Source organism: Halichoerus grypus, chromosome 5 (genome assembly GCF_964656455.1).
Source record: "Halichoerus grypus chromosome 5, mHalGry1.hap1.1, whole genome shotgun sequence".
Taxonomy (NCBI): Eukaryota; Metazoa; Chordata; class Mammalia; order Carnivora; family Phocidae; genus Halichoerus; species Halichoerus grypus.
The window spans coordinates 148,288,636-148,303,227 of NC_135716.1; the positions used below are offsets into that span (position 1 = coordinate 148,288,636).

Here is a 14,592-nt window from a genome sequence, read left to right on the forward strand (position 1 = left end):
CTTTCTGTAAAATAGGAATAGAGTAGAACCTGATAAAGAACATCTATTTAAAAAAAAAAAAAAACCTACAAGCTAATACTTACTGGTGAAAGACTGAATGTTTTTTTACTAAAATCAGGAAAAAGGCAGGAATGTCTGTTCATATCACTTCTATTCACCATTGAATTAGAGATCTAGCCAGTCTAATAACCAGTAACTCTCCATTCTGCTCCCATCAGTTCCTAGTAATCTCTGATTTACTTTCTGTTTCTATGAATCTACCTACTCTAAGTAACTCATGTTAAGTGGAAACATACAATATTTGTCCTTTTCTGTCTGACTTCTTTTAGTATAATGCCTTTCAGGTTTATCCATGTTGTAGTATGTATCAGGACTTCCTTCCTTTTATGGCTGAATAATATTCCATTGTATCTGTATACCACATTTTGTGTATCCAGTCATCTGTTTATAACACTTAGGTGGCTAGTGTGAATAGTGCTGCTATGAACATGTACTTATTGGCCATTTATATATCTTCTATTGAGAAATGTCTTTTCAAGTCCTTTGCCCATTTTTTGATTGGATTGTTCATTTTTGTTGTTGTTAACTTATAGGGGTTCTGGATATTAAACTCTTATCAGATATATGATTCACAAATATTTTCTCCACTCTGTGAATTGCCTTTTCACTCTCTTGGTAGTGTCTTTCGATGCACAGAAGTTTTTAATTTTGATGATACCTAACTTATTTATTTCTTTTTATTGCCTATTCTTTCATTGTCATACTAAAGAAATCATTGCCTAATCCAAGGTCATGAAGATTTTTCACCTATATTTTCTTATAAAATGTTTATAGTTTTAACTCTTAATTTTAGGTCTTTGATCCATTTTGAGTTGATTTTTTTATGAGGTTTAAAGTGAGGGCCCGGGGCACCTGGGTGGCTCAGTCGTTAAGCGTCTGCCTTGGGCTTGGGTCATGATCCCGGGGTCCTGGGATCGAGCCCCGCATCGGGCTCCCTGCTCCGCGGGAAGCCTGATTCTCCCTCTCCCATTCCCCCTGCTTGTATTCCCTCTCTCGCTGTGTCTCTCTCTGACAAATAAATAAATAAAATCTTTAAAAAAAATAAATAAAATAAAGTGAGGGCCCAACTTCATTCTTTTGTAGCTTTCCCAGCACCATTCATTGAAAAGACTGTCCTTTCTCCTTTGAATGGTCTTGACACTCTTGTCAAAAATAAATTTATCGGGGCATCTGGGTGGCTCAGTCATTAAGCATCTGCCTTTGGCTCAGGTCATGGTCCCAGGGTCCTGGGATCGAGCCCTGCATTGGACTCCCTGCTCCGCGGGAAGCCTGCTTCTCCCTCTCCCATTCCCCCTGCTTGTATTCCCTCTCTCGCTGTGTCTCTCTCTGACAAATAAATAAATAAAATCTTTAAAAAAAATAAATAAAATAAAGTGAGGGCCCAACTTCATTCTTTTGTAGCTTTCCCAGCACCATTCATTGAAAAGACTGTCCTTTCTCCTTTGAATGATCTTGACACTCTTGTCAAAAATAAATTTATCGGGGCACCTGGGTGGCTCAGTCATTAAGCATCTGCCTTTGGCTCAGGTCATGGTCCCAGGGTCCTGGGATCGAGCCCTGCATTGGACTCCCTGCTCAGCGGGAAGCCTGCTTCTCCCTCTCCCACTCCCCTGCTTATGTTCCCTCTCTCACTGTGTCTCTCTCTGTCAAATAAATAAATAAAATCTTTAAATAAATAAATAAATAAATAAATAAATTTATCACGTATGTGAGTTTATTTCTGGGCTCTCTATTCTATTCCATTGGTCTAAATATCTGTCCTTCTGCCAGTACTATAATGGTTTTTATTATTATTATTATTTGAAGTATAATTAACATGCATTGTTATATTAGTTTCAGGTATACAGTATAATGATTTAATAATTCTGTACATTACTCAGTGTTCATCATGGTAAGTGTATTCTTAATCCCCTTTATCTGTTTCACCCATCTTACCTACCTACCTCCCCATTAGCAGTTTTTTCTCTGTACTTAAGTCTGTTTTTTTGTCTCTTGTTTGTTTTGTTTTTTTAGATTCCACATGTGAGTGAAATCCTGTGGTATTTGTCTTTTCTTTGTTTAACTTATTTCATTTAGCAATATATCATCTAGGTCCTCCATATTGTTGCAGATGGCAAGATCTCATTCTTTTGCATGACTGAGTAATATTGCATTATAGTTAAGAATGGATAAATTACTACAGTGTTTTTACTACTGTAGCTTTATAGTAAGTTTGGGAATAAGGAAATATTAGTCTTCCAACTTTGTTATTTTTCAAGATTGTTTTGGCTATTTGGGGTCCTTTGAGTTTCCATATGAATTTTAGAATGGGTTCTTCTGTTTCTTTAAAAAATGCCACTGGGGGGCGCCTGGATGGCTCAGTCGTTAAGCATCTGCCTTTGGCTCAGGTCATGAGCCCCGCATCTGGCTCCCTACTCAGTGGGAAGCCTGCTTCTCCCTCTCCCACTCCCCCTTCTTGTGTTCCTTCTCTCGCTTTCTCTCTCTCTGTCAAATAAATAAGTATAATCTTTAAAAATAAAATAATAAATAAAAAATGCCATTGGTATACACTCAATTGTTTCTTAAGAAATTTAAATAGTAAGAAAAAAATGTCTCTTAATTTACCCACAAAGCTCCTATTTCTAGTTCTCCTCTGTGTAGATCCAGATTTCCATCTGGTTGGTATGATTTTCTTTCTACCTGAAGGACTTCCTTTAACTTTTACTGTAGTACACATGCTGGTGACTAATTCTCTACCCTTTGTATATCTGAAAAATTCTTTTTATTTCATCTTCAATTGAAAGGTATTTTTACTGAATATAGGATTCTTAGTTGACACATTGTTTTCTTTCAGTGCTTTAAAGATGTTGCTCCACTCTCTTACCACTTGCACGGTTTCTGAGAAGTCTGCTTTCATTCTTAATTTATTCCCCTATACATATTATGTCTTCTCTGGTTTCAAGATTTTTCTTTTTATTTTTAATTTTATGCAATTTGGTTATGCTGTTCCTGGATGTAGCTTTCTTCATGTTTCTTTCACCTGGTGTTCATTTAGATTCTTAGATCTGTGGCTTTTTAGTTTTTATCAAATTCAGAATACTTTTGGCCATCATTTCTTAAAATAAGGTTTCTCTCCCTCTTCCCCCGCACTGTATTCCCAGACTCCAATTATACTAATACTATACTGCCAAAAGTTATCCCATAGATAACTTTCCAGTTCCCTACCTTGCTTAGGTCCAAAATAAAATCTTCTGGTTTCAATTGGTCCTCTAGGTTACCAAAATGGGTAGTCTACCTTGTCAGATTCTATATTACCTCCTCATTTGCAGCTCTAATTTTTCAGTTTCCTCTTTATTTCTGGTACCCAGGTATTTCTCTTTCTTTGCTTCTTACCTTCTCGCATGCTAAGTAATACTTTTTAAATATCTTTGTTATATTTTATCTAACTCTAAGTATTTATATTGAGAGAATTTCAAGTTATCTTGGTCCATACCTTTTCAGGGATACATATCAGGGCCATGTCCCTGCTTACCAGGTTTTACTTATCAGGGCAAAGAGCAAGGTGTACATTCTGACCTGGGCATTCAAGAAGAAAAGATAAATAACAAATACCATATGTATATATATGTATGTGCATACTTGTATATGTATTTGGTAAGTATTTGAAACAAGCCTAACCACTATAGGCTGCTTCAATTTGATAATTTAGAATTTTGCATTAGTCTTTTGGGTATTAACTGATGATTACTAATTTTAAACACTACCAAGGAGTAACAAGTTACACCTAAATTCCATTTCTGTTTAAGCTGCTCATTTAGGAACCATTTGACAGCTCAGAATGTTTTCATTAATTTTAATGGGTTGTAGAAAAATATGACTCAATGGCTACTGTCTCAGAGAACTATACCGAGCCACCTACTATGTCACAGTGGGAAAAAAACATAGGCTTTGGGGTGAGAAAGACTAGGTTTGAATTCTAATTTTTGCACTTCTTAACAAGTCATTATAATACTCAGGATAAGAAATATATGTAGATAAACATTACTAGTTTGAATACTTAGAAGCTCCAGAACTTCCATTCATTCATCTAACAGATACGTATTTAATGCTTGCCATATATAAGATGGTACCCTAGATGCCATAGGGAATAGAAGGAAATATCAAATGGAGTCTTTTCCCTCTCGGAGCTTACAGCTCAGGTAGGGAACAGTGAGACAATTATATAAATGAGTGTAGCACAAAGCAGTATGAGAGCAGTGACAGGTATGCTATAAATGAAAGGCTCTAGTGGAGGCTATCACTTCATTCTGAGCAATCCAGCTTCACATTTTGGTGTGATAAAGAGTATTTTGATGCCAAATAGCCCAAGCCATAGCCCAAGCAGCACCTGAGACCTATTTCTGAACCTGATTATCCAGCTGTTCTACTTCCACACAACATACATGTATTTCTAGTCACTTTGTCTAATCTGTCCACTCAGATTTAGCAAGGGGAAACTCCACAAGGACTATATTTGTACGACACAGGAGAAGTTCCAAGAGGCACATCTATAGAATATGAGAACAAGTTTGTACATGAAACGTTAACCACAACACCTGGAATTTTCTTTTTAAAAATCTAATTGTATAGAACAATACGGGGGAGATGCCTGAGCAGTGTTCTTTAAATCCCCAGATTGGAGATGACAGTGAACAGGACAATTAGAGAAAGAAGTATAAAATCTACAAGACAGAAAAGAAGAAATGGTAGCCATTCACAAGCAACTACCAAACACATAAAAAGCTCTGACCATGATAAGTTTAGAAAAATTCATCCTGAGCCACATGCCTGAGCTAGCCCTTCTATTTGCGATAGTCAGGGAGAGCTGTGAGCAAAGGAAAGAGCATTGGATTGCAGCTGGGAGGGGAGAGGAAGCTGTCAGGAGATCTGGATTCAAGTCTAAGCTCTGCCACCTAATGGGTAGTCTTGTATAAATCCTTTATCCTCATATGATTTCAGTTTCTTCATCTATATAGTAGCTCTTTTGTACATGTTGGTCTCTTGTATTTCTAAAAGTGTATGAAAAGCTGGTAGATTTTTTTTTTAAGATTTTATTTATTTATTTGACAGAGAGAGACACAGCGAGAGAGGGAACACAAGCAGGGGGAGTGGGAGAGGGAGAAGCAGGCCTCCCGCTGAGCAGGGAGCCCGATGTGGGGCTTGATCCCAGGACCCTGGGATCATGACCTGAGCTGAAGGCAGACGCTTAACGACTGAGCCACCCAGGTGCCCCAAGCTGGTAGATTTTTAATGACAGAGATGACGGAGCAGGAACTATTCCAGGTGGAAAGAGAGTGACAGTATTTAAGGAACAAAAGGAAAATAATGCAAAACTTGAACACTGAAATCTTCACAGTAAGTCAGTAGGCTCCATAAAATAATGATGAAGGTGATCCAAGGATGACTATCTGTGTCTTCCCTTAGTAAACTATGGCCTGTCTCTGTATCCTCAGTGCTAGTGTGATGCCTAATATAAAAGGAGAGGGGTGGGGGGAAGGAAGGAAGGAAGCAAGTTAGCCTGTTCAGGAAGTCCTCTCAACAGGTGCCACATTTTGTGGCAGAGATCCCTGTATTTAATGGCCTTTCATATCTGCAACAGTCTGTTTTAAAACAGAGCTGTTTACTTAGAATGCTTTTATTATCAACTATATTTGTGTTCAAAGGGCTTCCAGCTGTGGTAGCTTTTAGAAGGTCCCTTTGTTGTGTGTACATAGTGTCATAACATGTCATTTCTGCCCAGCCAGTTGATTTCATTGACTCAGATGGGGCTGCTTTGTGGATGAGCTGTCTTCTTCCTTCTTAATTTTTACTGCAGACAATAAATATTTTATGCATGGAAAGACAATTTATTTATTCAACAAATGCTTATTAAACACCTCCCCAAAACTAGGCAATGTGTGAAACACTTGGAATATAGAGGTGTATAATATAGGCAAGGTCCCTGCCTTTACGATGCTTACAGTGTCATGGGGGAATCTTACATTAAGTAAATGATTATATGATAATTAATTAATTGCAATTGTGATAAATGTTTTAAAGGGAAAGTACAGAATGTTACAAGAGAAACTTAAACTAATTTGGAGGGCCAGGGTCAAGAAAGTAATGTAAAATTAAAATTTTAGACATCTTAAGTGTTTCTCCATTTGAAATATAGAAAGATAAGATTATTCCCATAGGTTATACTGATTGTATTAGGGATTTCTGAATTTGGAAAGATAGACTTGTCCACAGAGGCATAAAATCCTTAGAAATCCAATCCTTTAATTTAATAAATGACTGAAAAGGGAGACATTATTTATCCTAGAACACACAGCTTGCTACTGGCAGGGATTGGACTTAAACACAGATCTGCTAATCCCCGCCCCCCCCGCCCTGATTACCTCTCCTCAGTGACTTAAAAAAATAAAGACATTATATATCAAATATAGATCAACCATGGCCAAATGAACTATTAAGTGGCCATGGTGTACAAACTTGGATATTGAATGGAAGAAGGAATTCAAAGTAATGAATTAAGCAAATGCTAATATAAATAGAAATCACAAAATACACCTTATCAGGCTGATTGTATCTGGTCACAGTAAAACCTAATGTATATACCAAAGTGGGAAATACCCAGCTGGAATTAGTGAAAATATATTTAAAGGTATATGCTTCTATTTCTCTAAAATATAAATACTAATGGCTTAGTACCAAACTAAATAGATGTTTTTAAAACCTATTTTTATGGGCGCCTGGGTGGCTCAGTCGTTAAGCGTCTGCCTTCGGCTCAGGTCATGATCCCAGGGTCCTGGGATCAAGTCCCACATCGGGCTCCCTGCTCAGCAGGAAGCCTGCTTCTCCCTCTCCCACTCCCCCTGCTTGTGTTCCTGCTCTCGCTATCTCTCTCTGTGTCAAATAAATAAAATCTTTTAAAAAAATAAATAAATAAAAATAAAACCTATTTTTATTCATGTGTAATATTATATGACATGTAAATTATCCTTGAATGCTTTGCAGCCTGAGTGGTCTCTCAGGTAGTTAAATATTATTCCTGAAACTGTGTTCCACCATGTAATTCACATAGCATACCCTTTCATCATAGATAATATAGCAATTAGCTTTAGGCCAGCAACTTATAATTCTTCCAGATTTTTTATTTAAAAGATTGGGAATCAGTGAAATGTTACTATTTATATCAGAGATTTTGGAATTAGTTGAATCATTGAAACTAAAAGGAGATTGAGACTTCAGAGAGAAGGCCAGTCTTGAATAGGTATCAGTGAGAGCACCTAAGTATATACTGACTTGGGGAGCCAAAAACTTAGAAAGTACTAAGTTAAACCATATGAAATTTCCATTTTTAGAGGTCAAAAACAGTCAAATATTGGTGACTTTATATGATTCGCTCAGCTATTACACAAAATGGCCCAAAAGGGAACCTATATTCTAATGTCAACAGGTGTGGCTATTTATTAAATTTCAGTACATGTACATTGGCTATACTTCAGAATTTAACAAATGAGAAATTCTGGTAGTTGCATGAACTTTTAATTTCATATGAAGTAACGATTTAAATGTAGGTAGATGACACAATCACTTCAGAAGCTAAAAATGTTTTAAAAGATCTCCAACTTGGATAACTGCTAAGTCATCCACACTTCATGAGTGTGAGCGTTGTGGGGAATACTTAGTTCAATAACCAAGCTTCACTGGTGTGATGTGGACTGTAGTTAACCAGGGTATTTTGCTTTCAGCTGCTGCTTATGCTGACCAGAGGCTTACTTTCTAGTCCTTTACTCTCTCCCAGTCCTTAGCCCCAGTGGTGACAGTCTCCAAGTTTATCTTAGAAAAATCAGGAGAAAAGGGGAAGGGAACTAATCATTGTAAAAATGAACTGTCAGGTGCTTTGCAAGACAGTTTATATATTATTGCATTTAATTCTCACAACAACCCTATAAAACAAATACTATTTCTATTTTACAGTTGAAGAAACTGAGATCCAGAGAGGTTAAATAACTTGCCCAAGGTCACACAGTTTATAAGTGGTAGAGCTAGGCTCCAGACATTGTTATTTCACTATCTGCTGTGCTGCTCTTCTTGCTTGTTTGCTTATTTCTAACTTATATACTTTAGAAGTGCCTTATTTAATTCTAATAAATTCACACAGGAGTAGACAAGGGGATTATCATTGTTTTCTTCTATTAAAAAAGTAATATAGTAAAACACATTTGAATCTTTTCCTTTCTTCTAAGGATGAACGTGAAGCCAGAGAAAATGTGAAGAGAGAGCAAGATGAGGCCTATCGCCTTTCACTTGAGGCTGACAGAGCAAAGGTAGGTTTGGTCAAAGGACTTCTGAGATAAAGAACTCAATCCTAAATAGTCTTTTATTATTTAATTGCCAGTCCTTTTGTCACTTTGATCCCTAAGAATGTTGGGTTTGCAATGGAGTAAGCTAGATTCAATTAACAGAATATAATTCTACCCTTGGTTCTTAAAGCATGGTTCATTTGACAACAAAAAGTTTTTTAAGAATCATGAAATATGAAAACAAAAATGGGCCTAATATTTATTTTCCTTGTGTTTTAATCAGTCTGTGGTAAAAACCTAGCAATGTTTTAAAAGCTCTTCATGTGATTTCTACTGTGCAATCAGGGTTGAGAACACTGAGAACCATTAATTTATTTAATATTTCTTGAGTACCTACTTCTCTACTGGGCATTGAAGGAGAGGGAAATGAATAAGCCACAGTTTCTGCCCTCAAAAGAAGGCTCACAATATGGTGTAGAATAGATTAACTCAAAAACACAGTTAGCTATAATACTTACGCAAGGGTCCTAAAAGTCATAAGGGAAGCCCTGAGTTTTGTGAGAGATTAGTGAACAGGAGTTTCAGTGGAAAGTCTGTTCCAGCTTTTCTGGAGAGCTAATAAGTGGGAATCTATTGGAGAGGGTTTCATGAAAGAGGTTGTATATGTGTACTAAATAGAAAAAAGGGGTAGGAGACAAGAGGTGGTATATGCTAGCAGCAAGGAGCCAGAAAGCATGGGTGCATGATAGAAGCTGATGTGACTAGAGCTTTATATTTGGGTACAGGAGAAATAGCAGAAAAGACCAGAAAGGAAGACCAGGGAAAGGTCTTCTGATGGATCTTGAATGCCACACTACCCAGAACTACGCAGGTGTTTGTATGGGTACTCAACATGAGCTGAGAGCTATGCTTTGTTGTTGCTTCCATTTCCATTCTTGTTCCAGAAAAAAACATTTCTATTATCACAGTGCTGGGAGTGAGCTCTTTTTTTTTTCTTCTCCTTTTTAAGTCAACCAGTGTTTATTGAGTGCTGGCTTCCTTTCTCTTTCATTGACAGAGGGAAGCTCATGAGAGAGAGATGGCAGAACAGTTTCGTTTGGAGCAGATTCGCAAAGAACAAGAAGAGGAACGTGAGGTAGGCATAATTTCAAGTAACATTATTCAAAAGCTAGGTTTATTTCCACTGCAGTTGATACTGAGGCTGTTAATTTCTTATGACTTCTTTCCACCTTTTCCAGACTCATTTTAGTATGGAAAACCTAACCTTTCCTTAAAAGAATCATTCCTGCTCTCTTGTGTGGAACTCTTAGAAAGCTTGACCTTGTACTAGATTCATGGTTTTCTGTTGTTTTCAATTGCTTTTCCCTTTTCTTGCATGACCAGTGCTCGCATCCCTCTTGGATATTGTTTCATCCCAAGAATACAAAGACTGTATTTTCTGCCCTTTCCCAGTCTTCATTTTCCCCACCAAAAAACACTGTGAATTACTTCTGTGACATCTTGCACTGGGCCCCTATGTATGGGAAATCCATTTAACATGGTTTATTTTTACCCCCAAGTTCATGTCATGTTCATAATAATAGAATTTTTCATTCACTCATCTTGCAAATATTTTTTTGAATACTTAGTACATCCCAAAATCTGTTAGGGGGTAGGGATACAGATGTGGGCCATCCCCACCAGGAGTTCATAGTCTTCTAAAAATAGAATTACAAAACTATGTGTAAAAGTTGTAATAGAGATTTGCCTAAAATGCAGTGGGAACAAAGAGAAGGGGTGTCACAAAAACAGATTTTTAGAACTTTTTTGAGACATGGGATTAATAGCAAGATTTACTTATAAAAAGAGAAAGCCATCTAACAAGTGATGGAAAGGCCCGAAGGGCCCTAACTTGAGCTGAGGAAAACTCTATTAGTCATCATTCCCGGTCAGAGGATGTTACCTAGTACTTACTCAATATATGTTTTTTGAACAAGAACTATGCTAAACACTGAAAGAGAAACAGAAGATAATAAAACAGTTTCTGCCTGCAAGAAGAGATTGCATCTTGTAGGGAAGATGCAGCATGTCTACAAGTAACAGCAAATCAAGGAAAAACTGTGCCAAATAACATAGAAGTAAGAGCAAAATACTTAGAGAGCTCATTGGCAAGGTAAAAATCTGTTAAGCTTTGAGAAACAGACCACACTATAGAAGAAGTGATATTTGAGTCAGGTCTTGAAAGATGTGTAATATTTCACAGTTTGGAAATCAAAGTTTACTCATCTTCATACACATTACTGAGTGCCTATCACATATGGACAAGATACTGTGCCTGACAAACCCTGGTCTCTGTACACTGAGGACTCTCAGTAACGGGGGGTAGAAAATATTTTACTGAACATCTTCTGTGTATCAAGTACTTTTCTAGCTGCTTTACATATGCTTACTCATTGACCATTAAAACAAGCTACAAGGTTAGAGACTTCTTTACAAGTGAGAAAACTGAAGCTCATTGAAAAGTCACACATAGAAATGGAAAAACAGCTGAGATTCTCACCTAGGTCTTTATTGGTCTAAAGTGCATGCTCTTTCACTTACTCCATTCCAGTACAAGGTCATATATCATTCTGTGTGTCTATAGGAATCATGTTTGCAGAGTTTTACAAAAGTTAAGAGACAGATTTGTCATTATGCTTTTAGGCTATTTCAAGAAATATAGTTTAAAAATTTAGGACTCGTTCTTTCCTGTTCTTTCACAATGCACATGCTGTCTCTCAATACTGTATCTTCAACCATATACTTGATAAATGTCAAGTGTACTCAATTAACTGCATGTTCTGGATCTAGAGCTTGATGGTACATGTACTTTCTTCTGATGATTTACCTTTTTTACCCTGGGCTAAAATTTTTTCTCTTTCCCAATACAGATAAAGCCTGTTCTCTCATAGAAGACCCCATAAACATCCTTTAGCATACCTCAATATATATGTTCCCGCTGTAAACATGTGAGAGGGTGGGGCACAGAGGGAGGGAGAACAAGTCATGTTTTGCAACTAGTCGTTATTATACTTATCAGTCCAAAAAAACCAAGTTCAGGTAGTGCTCCAGAGAGTCACAAATAAAGACTCTTATAAATCCCACCATTAAGAAACAATTTATCTTCTGTGTATCTTGATTTAATTAAGTCTTATCCAAACTTATTTGACCCTTTTCTTCGTGGAGCACCAGTTAACATATTTCAGCACACTCATGTACAACAAACAGTTCTTTGGGAAAGCTGGTATTGTGCAACCTCTGAAGAAACTGAAACTCAGGAAGATTATACAGTTTGCCTATGGTCACCAAACTGGTTGGACACATAATCTGGACTAGAAGCCTGGTCACCTGACTTTTCACAGTAATACTGCCTCTCCTTCTAACCAGAAATCCTAACCCATATAATTGTATTGAAAAACAAGAATGGTTTTATTATCTTAATTATCTCTAGTATTTCAAAATCCTTTGGAAAGGTGGAAGTATTGTGTAGTCAGATCACCTTGGTTACAGGGAAATTCCTTAGTGGTTGGTCTCACTTTGTTGTAGTGAAATCAGTAAATTAAAGTCCTAGAAGAAAACAAAATCTTCATGATCTTGAGTTAAGCCAAGATTTCTTAGATCTGACACCAAAAGTATAATCCATAAAATAACAAGTGTCTAAATTAGACTAAATCAAAATTAAGAACTTCTACTGTTCAAAAGACACTGTTAAGAAATTGAAAAGACTGGGGCGCCTGGGTGGCTCAGACGGTTAAGCATCTGCCTTCGGCTCAGGTCATGATCCCAAGGTCCTGGGATCGAGCCCCACATTGGGCTCCCTGCTGAGCAGGGAGCCTGCTTCTCCCTCTCCCTCTGTCTGCTGCTTACCCTGCTTGTACACTCACTCTCTCTGTCAAAAATAAATAAAATCTTTAAAATAAAAAAAAAGAAATTGAAAAGACAAGCCACAGACTGAGAAAATCATATATCTATTGTCCAGAATACATAATGAACTGTTAACATTCAATAATAAAACAAATAACCCAAATTTTTTAATGGGCAAAATATTTAAACAGACACTTCATCAAAGAAGATCTACACAAGGGCAAATAAGCACGTGAAAAGATGCTTAACATTATTAGTCATTAGGGAAATGCAAATTAAAACCATAATAGGTACACACCAATTAGATGGCTTTTTGAAAGAAAAAACTACTGGCAAAGATGAAGAACAACTGGAACTCTTATATATTAATGATGACAGTCATTAATGATAGCACATTCATTTTGGAAAATAATTTGGCACTTTGTTTTAAAGTTAAATATATACATACCATATGACCAAGCAGTCAGGCTTCTGGGTATTTACACAGGTGAAATGAAAGTTAACAGTAAAATTTAGGTTCACACAAAAATCTGTGCATAAACATTTATAGTCACTTTATTTGTAGTCACCAAAAACTGGAAACAACTCAAGTGTCCCCCAACTGGAGAAGGAGTAATCAAACTGGTATATCTATTTATACAATGGAATACCACTTAGCAATAAGTAAGAATGAACTACTGATACAGTCAATAATATGGATGAATTTCAAATGCATTACACTAAATGAAGGAAGCCATTTATATGACATTTATATAACATTCTAGAAAAGGTAGAACTGGGGACAGAAAACAGATTGAAGTTGCCAGGGGCTAGGAATGAGGGAATTGCAGCGGGGGGTGGGGTGGGGGGGTGACAGAACTGTTCTTTACCTTGATTGATGATGATATGCATTTATCAAAACTCACAGAACTATACATTTAGAGGGATGGGTTTTACTTTATTTATGTTATACCTCAATTTTAAAATGGGAAAAAAATCATTCTCTGGGCTACTCAAAGCCATGTATGATTTACTCACCCCTCTCCTTTGATTCCTCTCTAACCACCTCCATCCCCCTCTTCTGATCTTTCTGCTCCAGCCACATTATCCTCAGTCAAGCCAGACACCAGGGCTTGGCAGTTACTGTGACTTCTGCCTGTAATACTTCTCTCTGATCTAAATGTCCATGTGACTCCCTCTCTCTTCTAGGTGTTTTCTCGCTGGCCTACAGTTTTTTGCTTATTGAGGTTTACAGAGTTGTTGGTTTGTTTTATGTGTGTGTGGTTTTTTTTTTAAGATTTATTTATTTTAGAGAGAGAGAGAGAGGGAGAGTGTGTGCTCCTGGAGGAAGGAGCAGAGGGAGAGAATCTCAAGCAAACTCCCTACTGAGTGTGGGGCTCAATGCAGGGCTCATCGGTCGAGGAGCTCGATCTCCCCACCCGTGAGATCATGACCTGAGCCAAACCCAGGTGTTGGAGGCTTAACCAACTGAGCCACCCAGGCACCCCAAGCTTACGGAGTTTATAGTTGTACCCTTCCCTCCTTTCTACCAGCCTCCCTGCACTGTTTCCATAGCACTCATCACTTTGTGACAAACTGTACATTTTCCTATGTGTGTATTTGTTGTCTTTCTTCCACCCTACTAAAATATCGCCTCCATGTAAGCAGAATTTTTTTTTTTATCTATTTTGTTCACTGATATTTTCCTATCATATAGAACAATGCCCGGCACATAGGAGGTGCTCAGTAAGAATTCATGGAATTAATAGCTGTTAGCTTTAGCCTATTTCAAACTCTGCCTCAACCAGCTATAAACTGTTACTTGATGGGTACTCGTAGAAGCCTAGAAGATAATATGTGCATGCATGTATTTATGTATTTGTATATGTATGTGTGTAAATTAAGTCAGTCCTTGATTTTTATTGTAAGAGAGTGGTGTGAGTATATATTATTTTTCCTGTTTAAAAAAATATAATTGTGTAGAAACTATCTTTTCTGGGTGTCTACCTTTACTACCAAATTTCACTTCCAAGAAGTCCCCATTTCTCATCCCTCAGATGTGAATGTTTTGAGTATTCATATTTTTTAGTAAAACAAAAAGTCCAAGGTCAATTTTTATTTCCAACTTATACTAGGTTTCCTTGCTTTGTTACAAACCTAAAATGATGCAAATAAAAAATTATATTTGTTGAGCAAACCAAATTGAAGTTTAACAATGGTGTTTATACTATGACTGCTATTCAAGTGTAGGTGTCCTTTATGTCATTGTTTTATAACAATGTTTACTTATATGAGGCCTTTGTTTTTAGCCAGTATATTTGAAACTGAGCTACTGATGTATGTTTGTTCTTTTTTACCGGTA

The 14,592-nt window shown here is 37.0% G+C and overlaps 1 protein-coding gene across 6 annotated transcripts in view; it reads left to right on the forward strand.

The window, feature by feature from the left end:
- FAF1 (Fas associated factor 1) overlaps positions 1-14,592 on the forward strand; it is a 503,750-nt gene that overhangs the window by 445,354 nt on the left and 43,804 nt on the right. For all 6 annotated transcript variants that reach the window (XM_078073166.1, XM_078073168.1, XM_078073169.1 and 3 more), the window contains 2 exons: positions 8,313-8,393; positions 9,427-9,504. In XM_078073166.1, the coding sequence (XP_077929292.1) occupies positions 8,313-8,393; positions 9,427-9,504 (159 nt within the window). The remainder of the gene's footprint in view (positions 1-8,312; positions 8,394-9,426; positions 9,505-14,592) is intronic.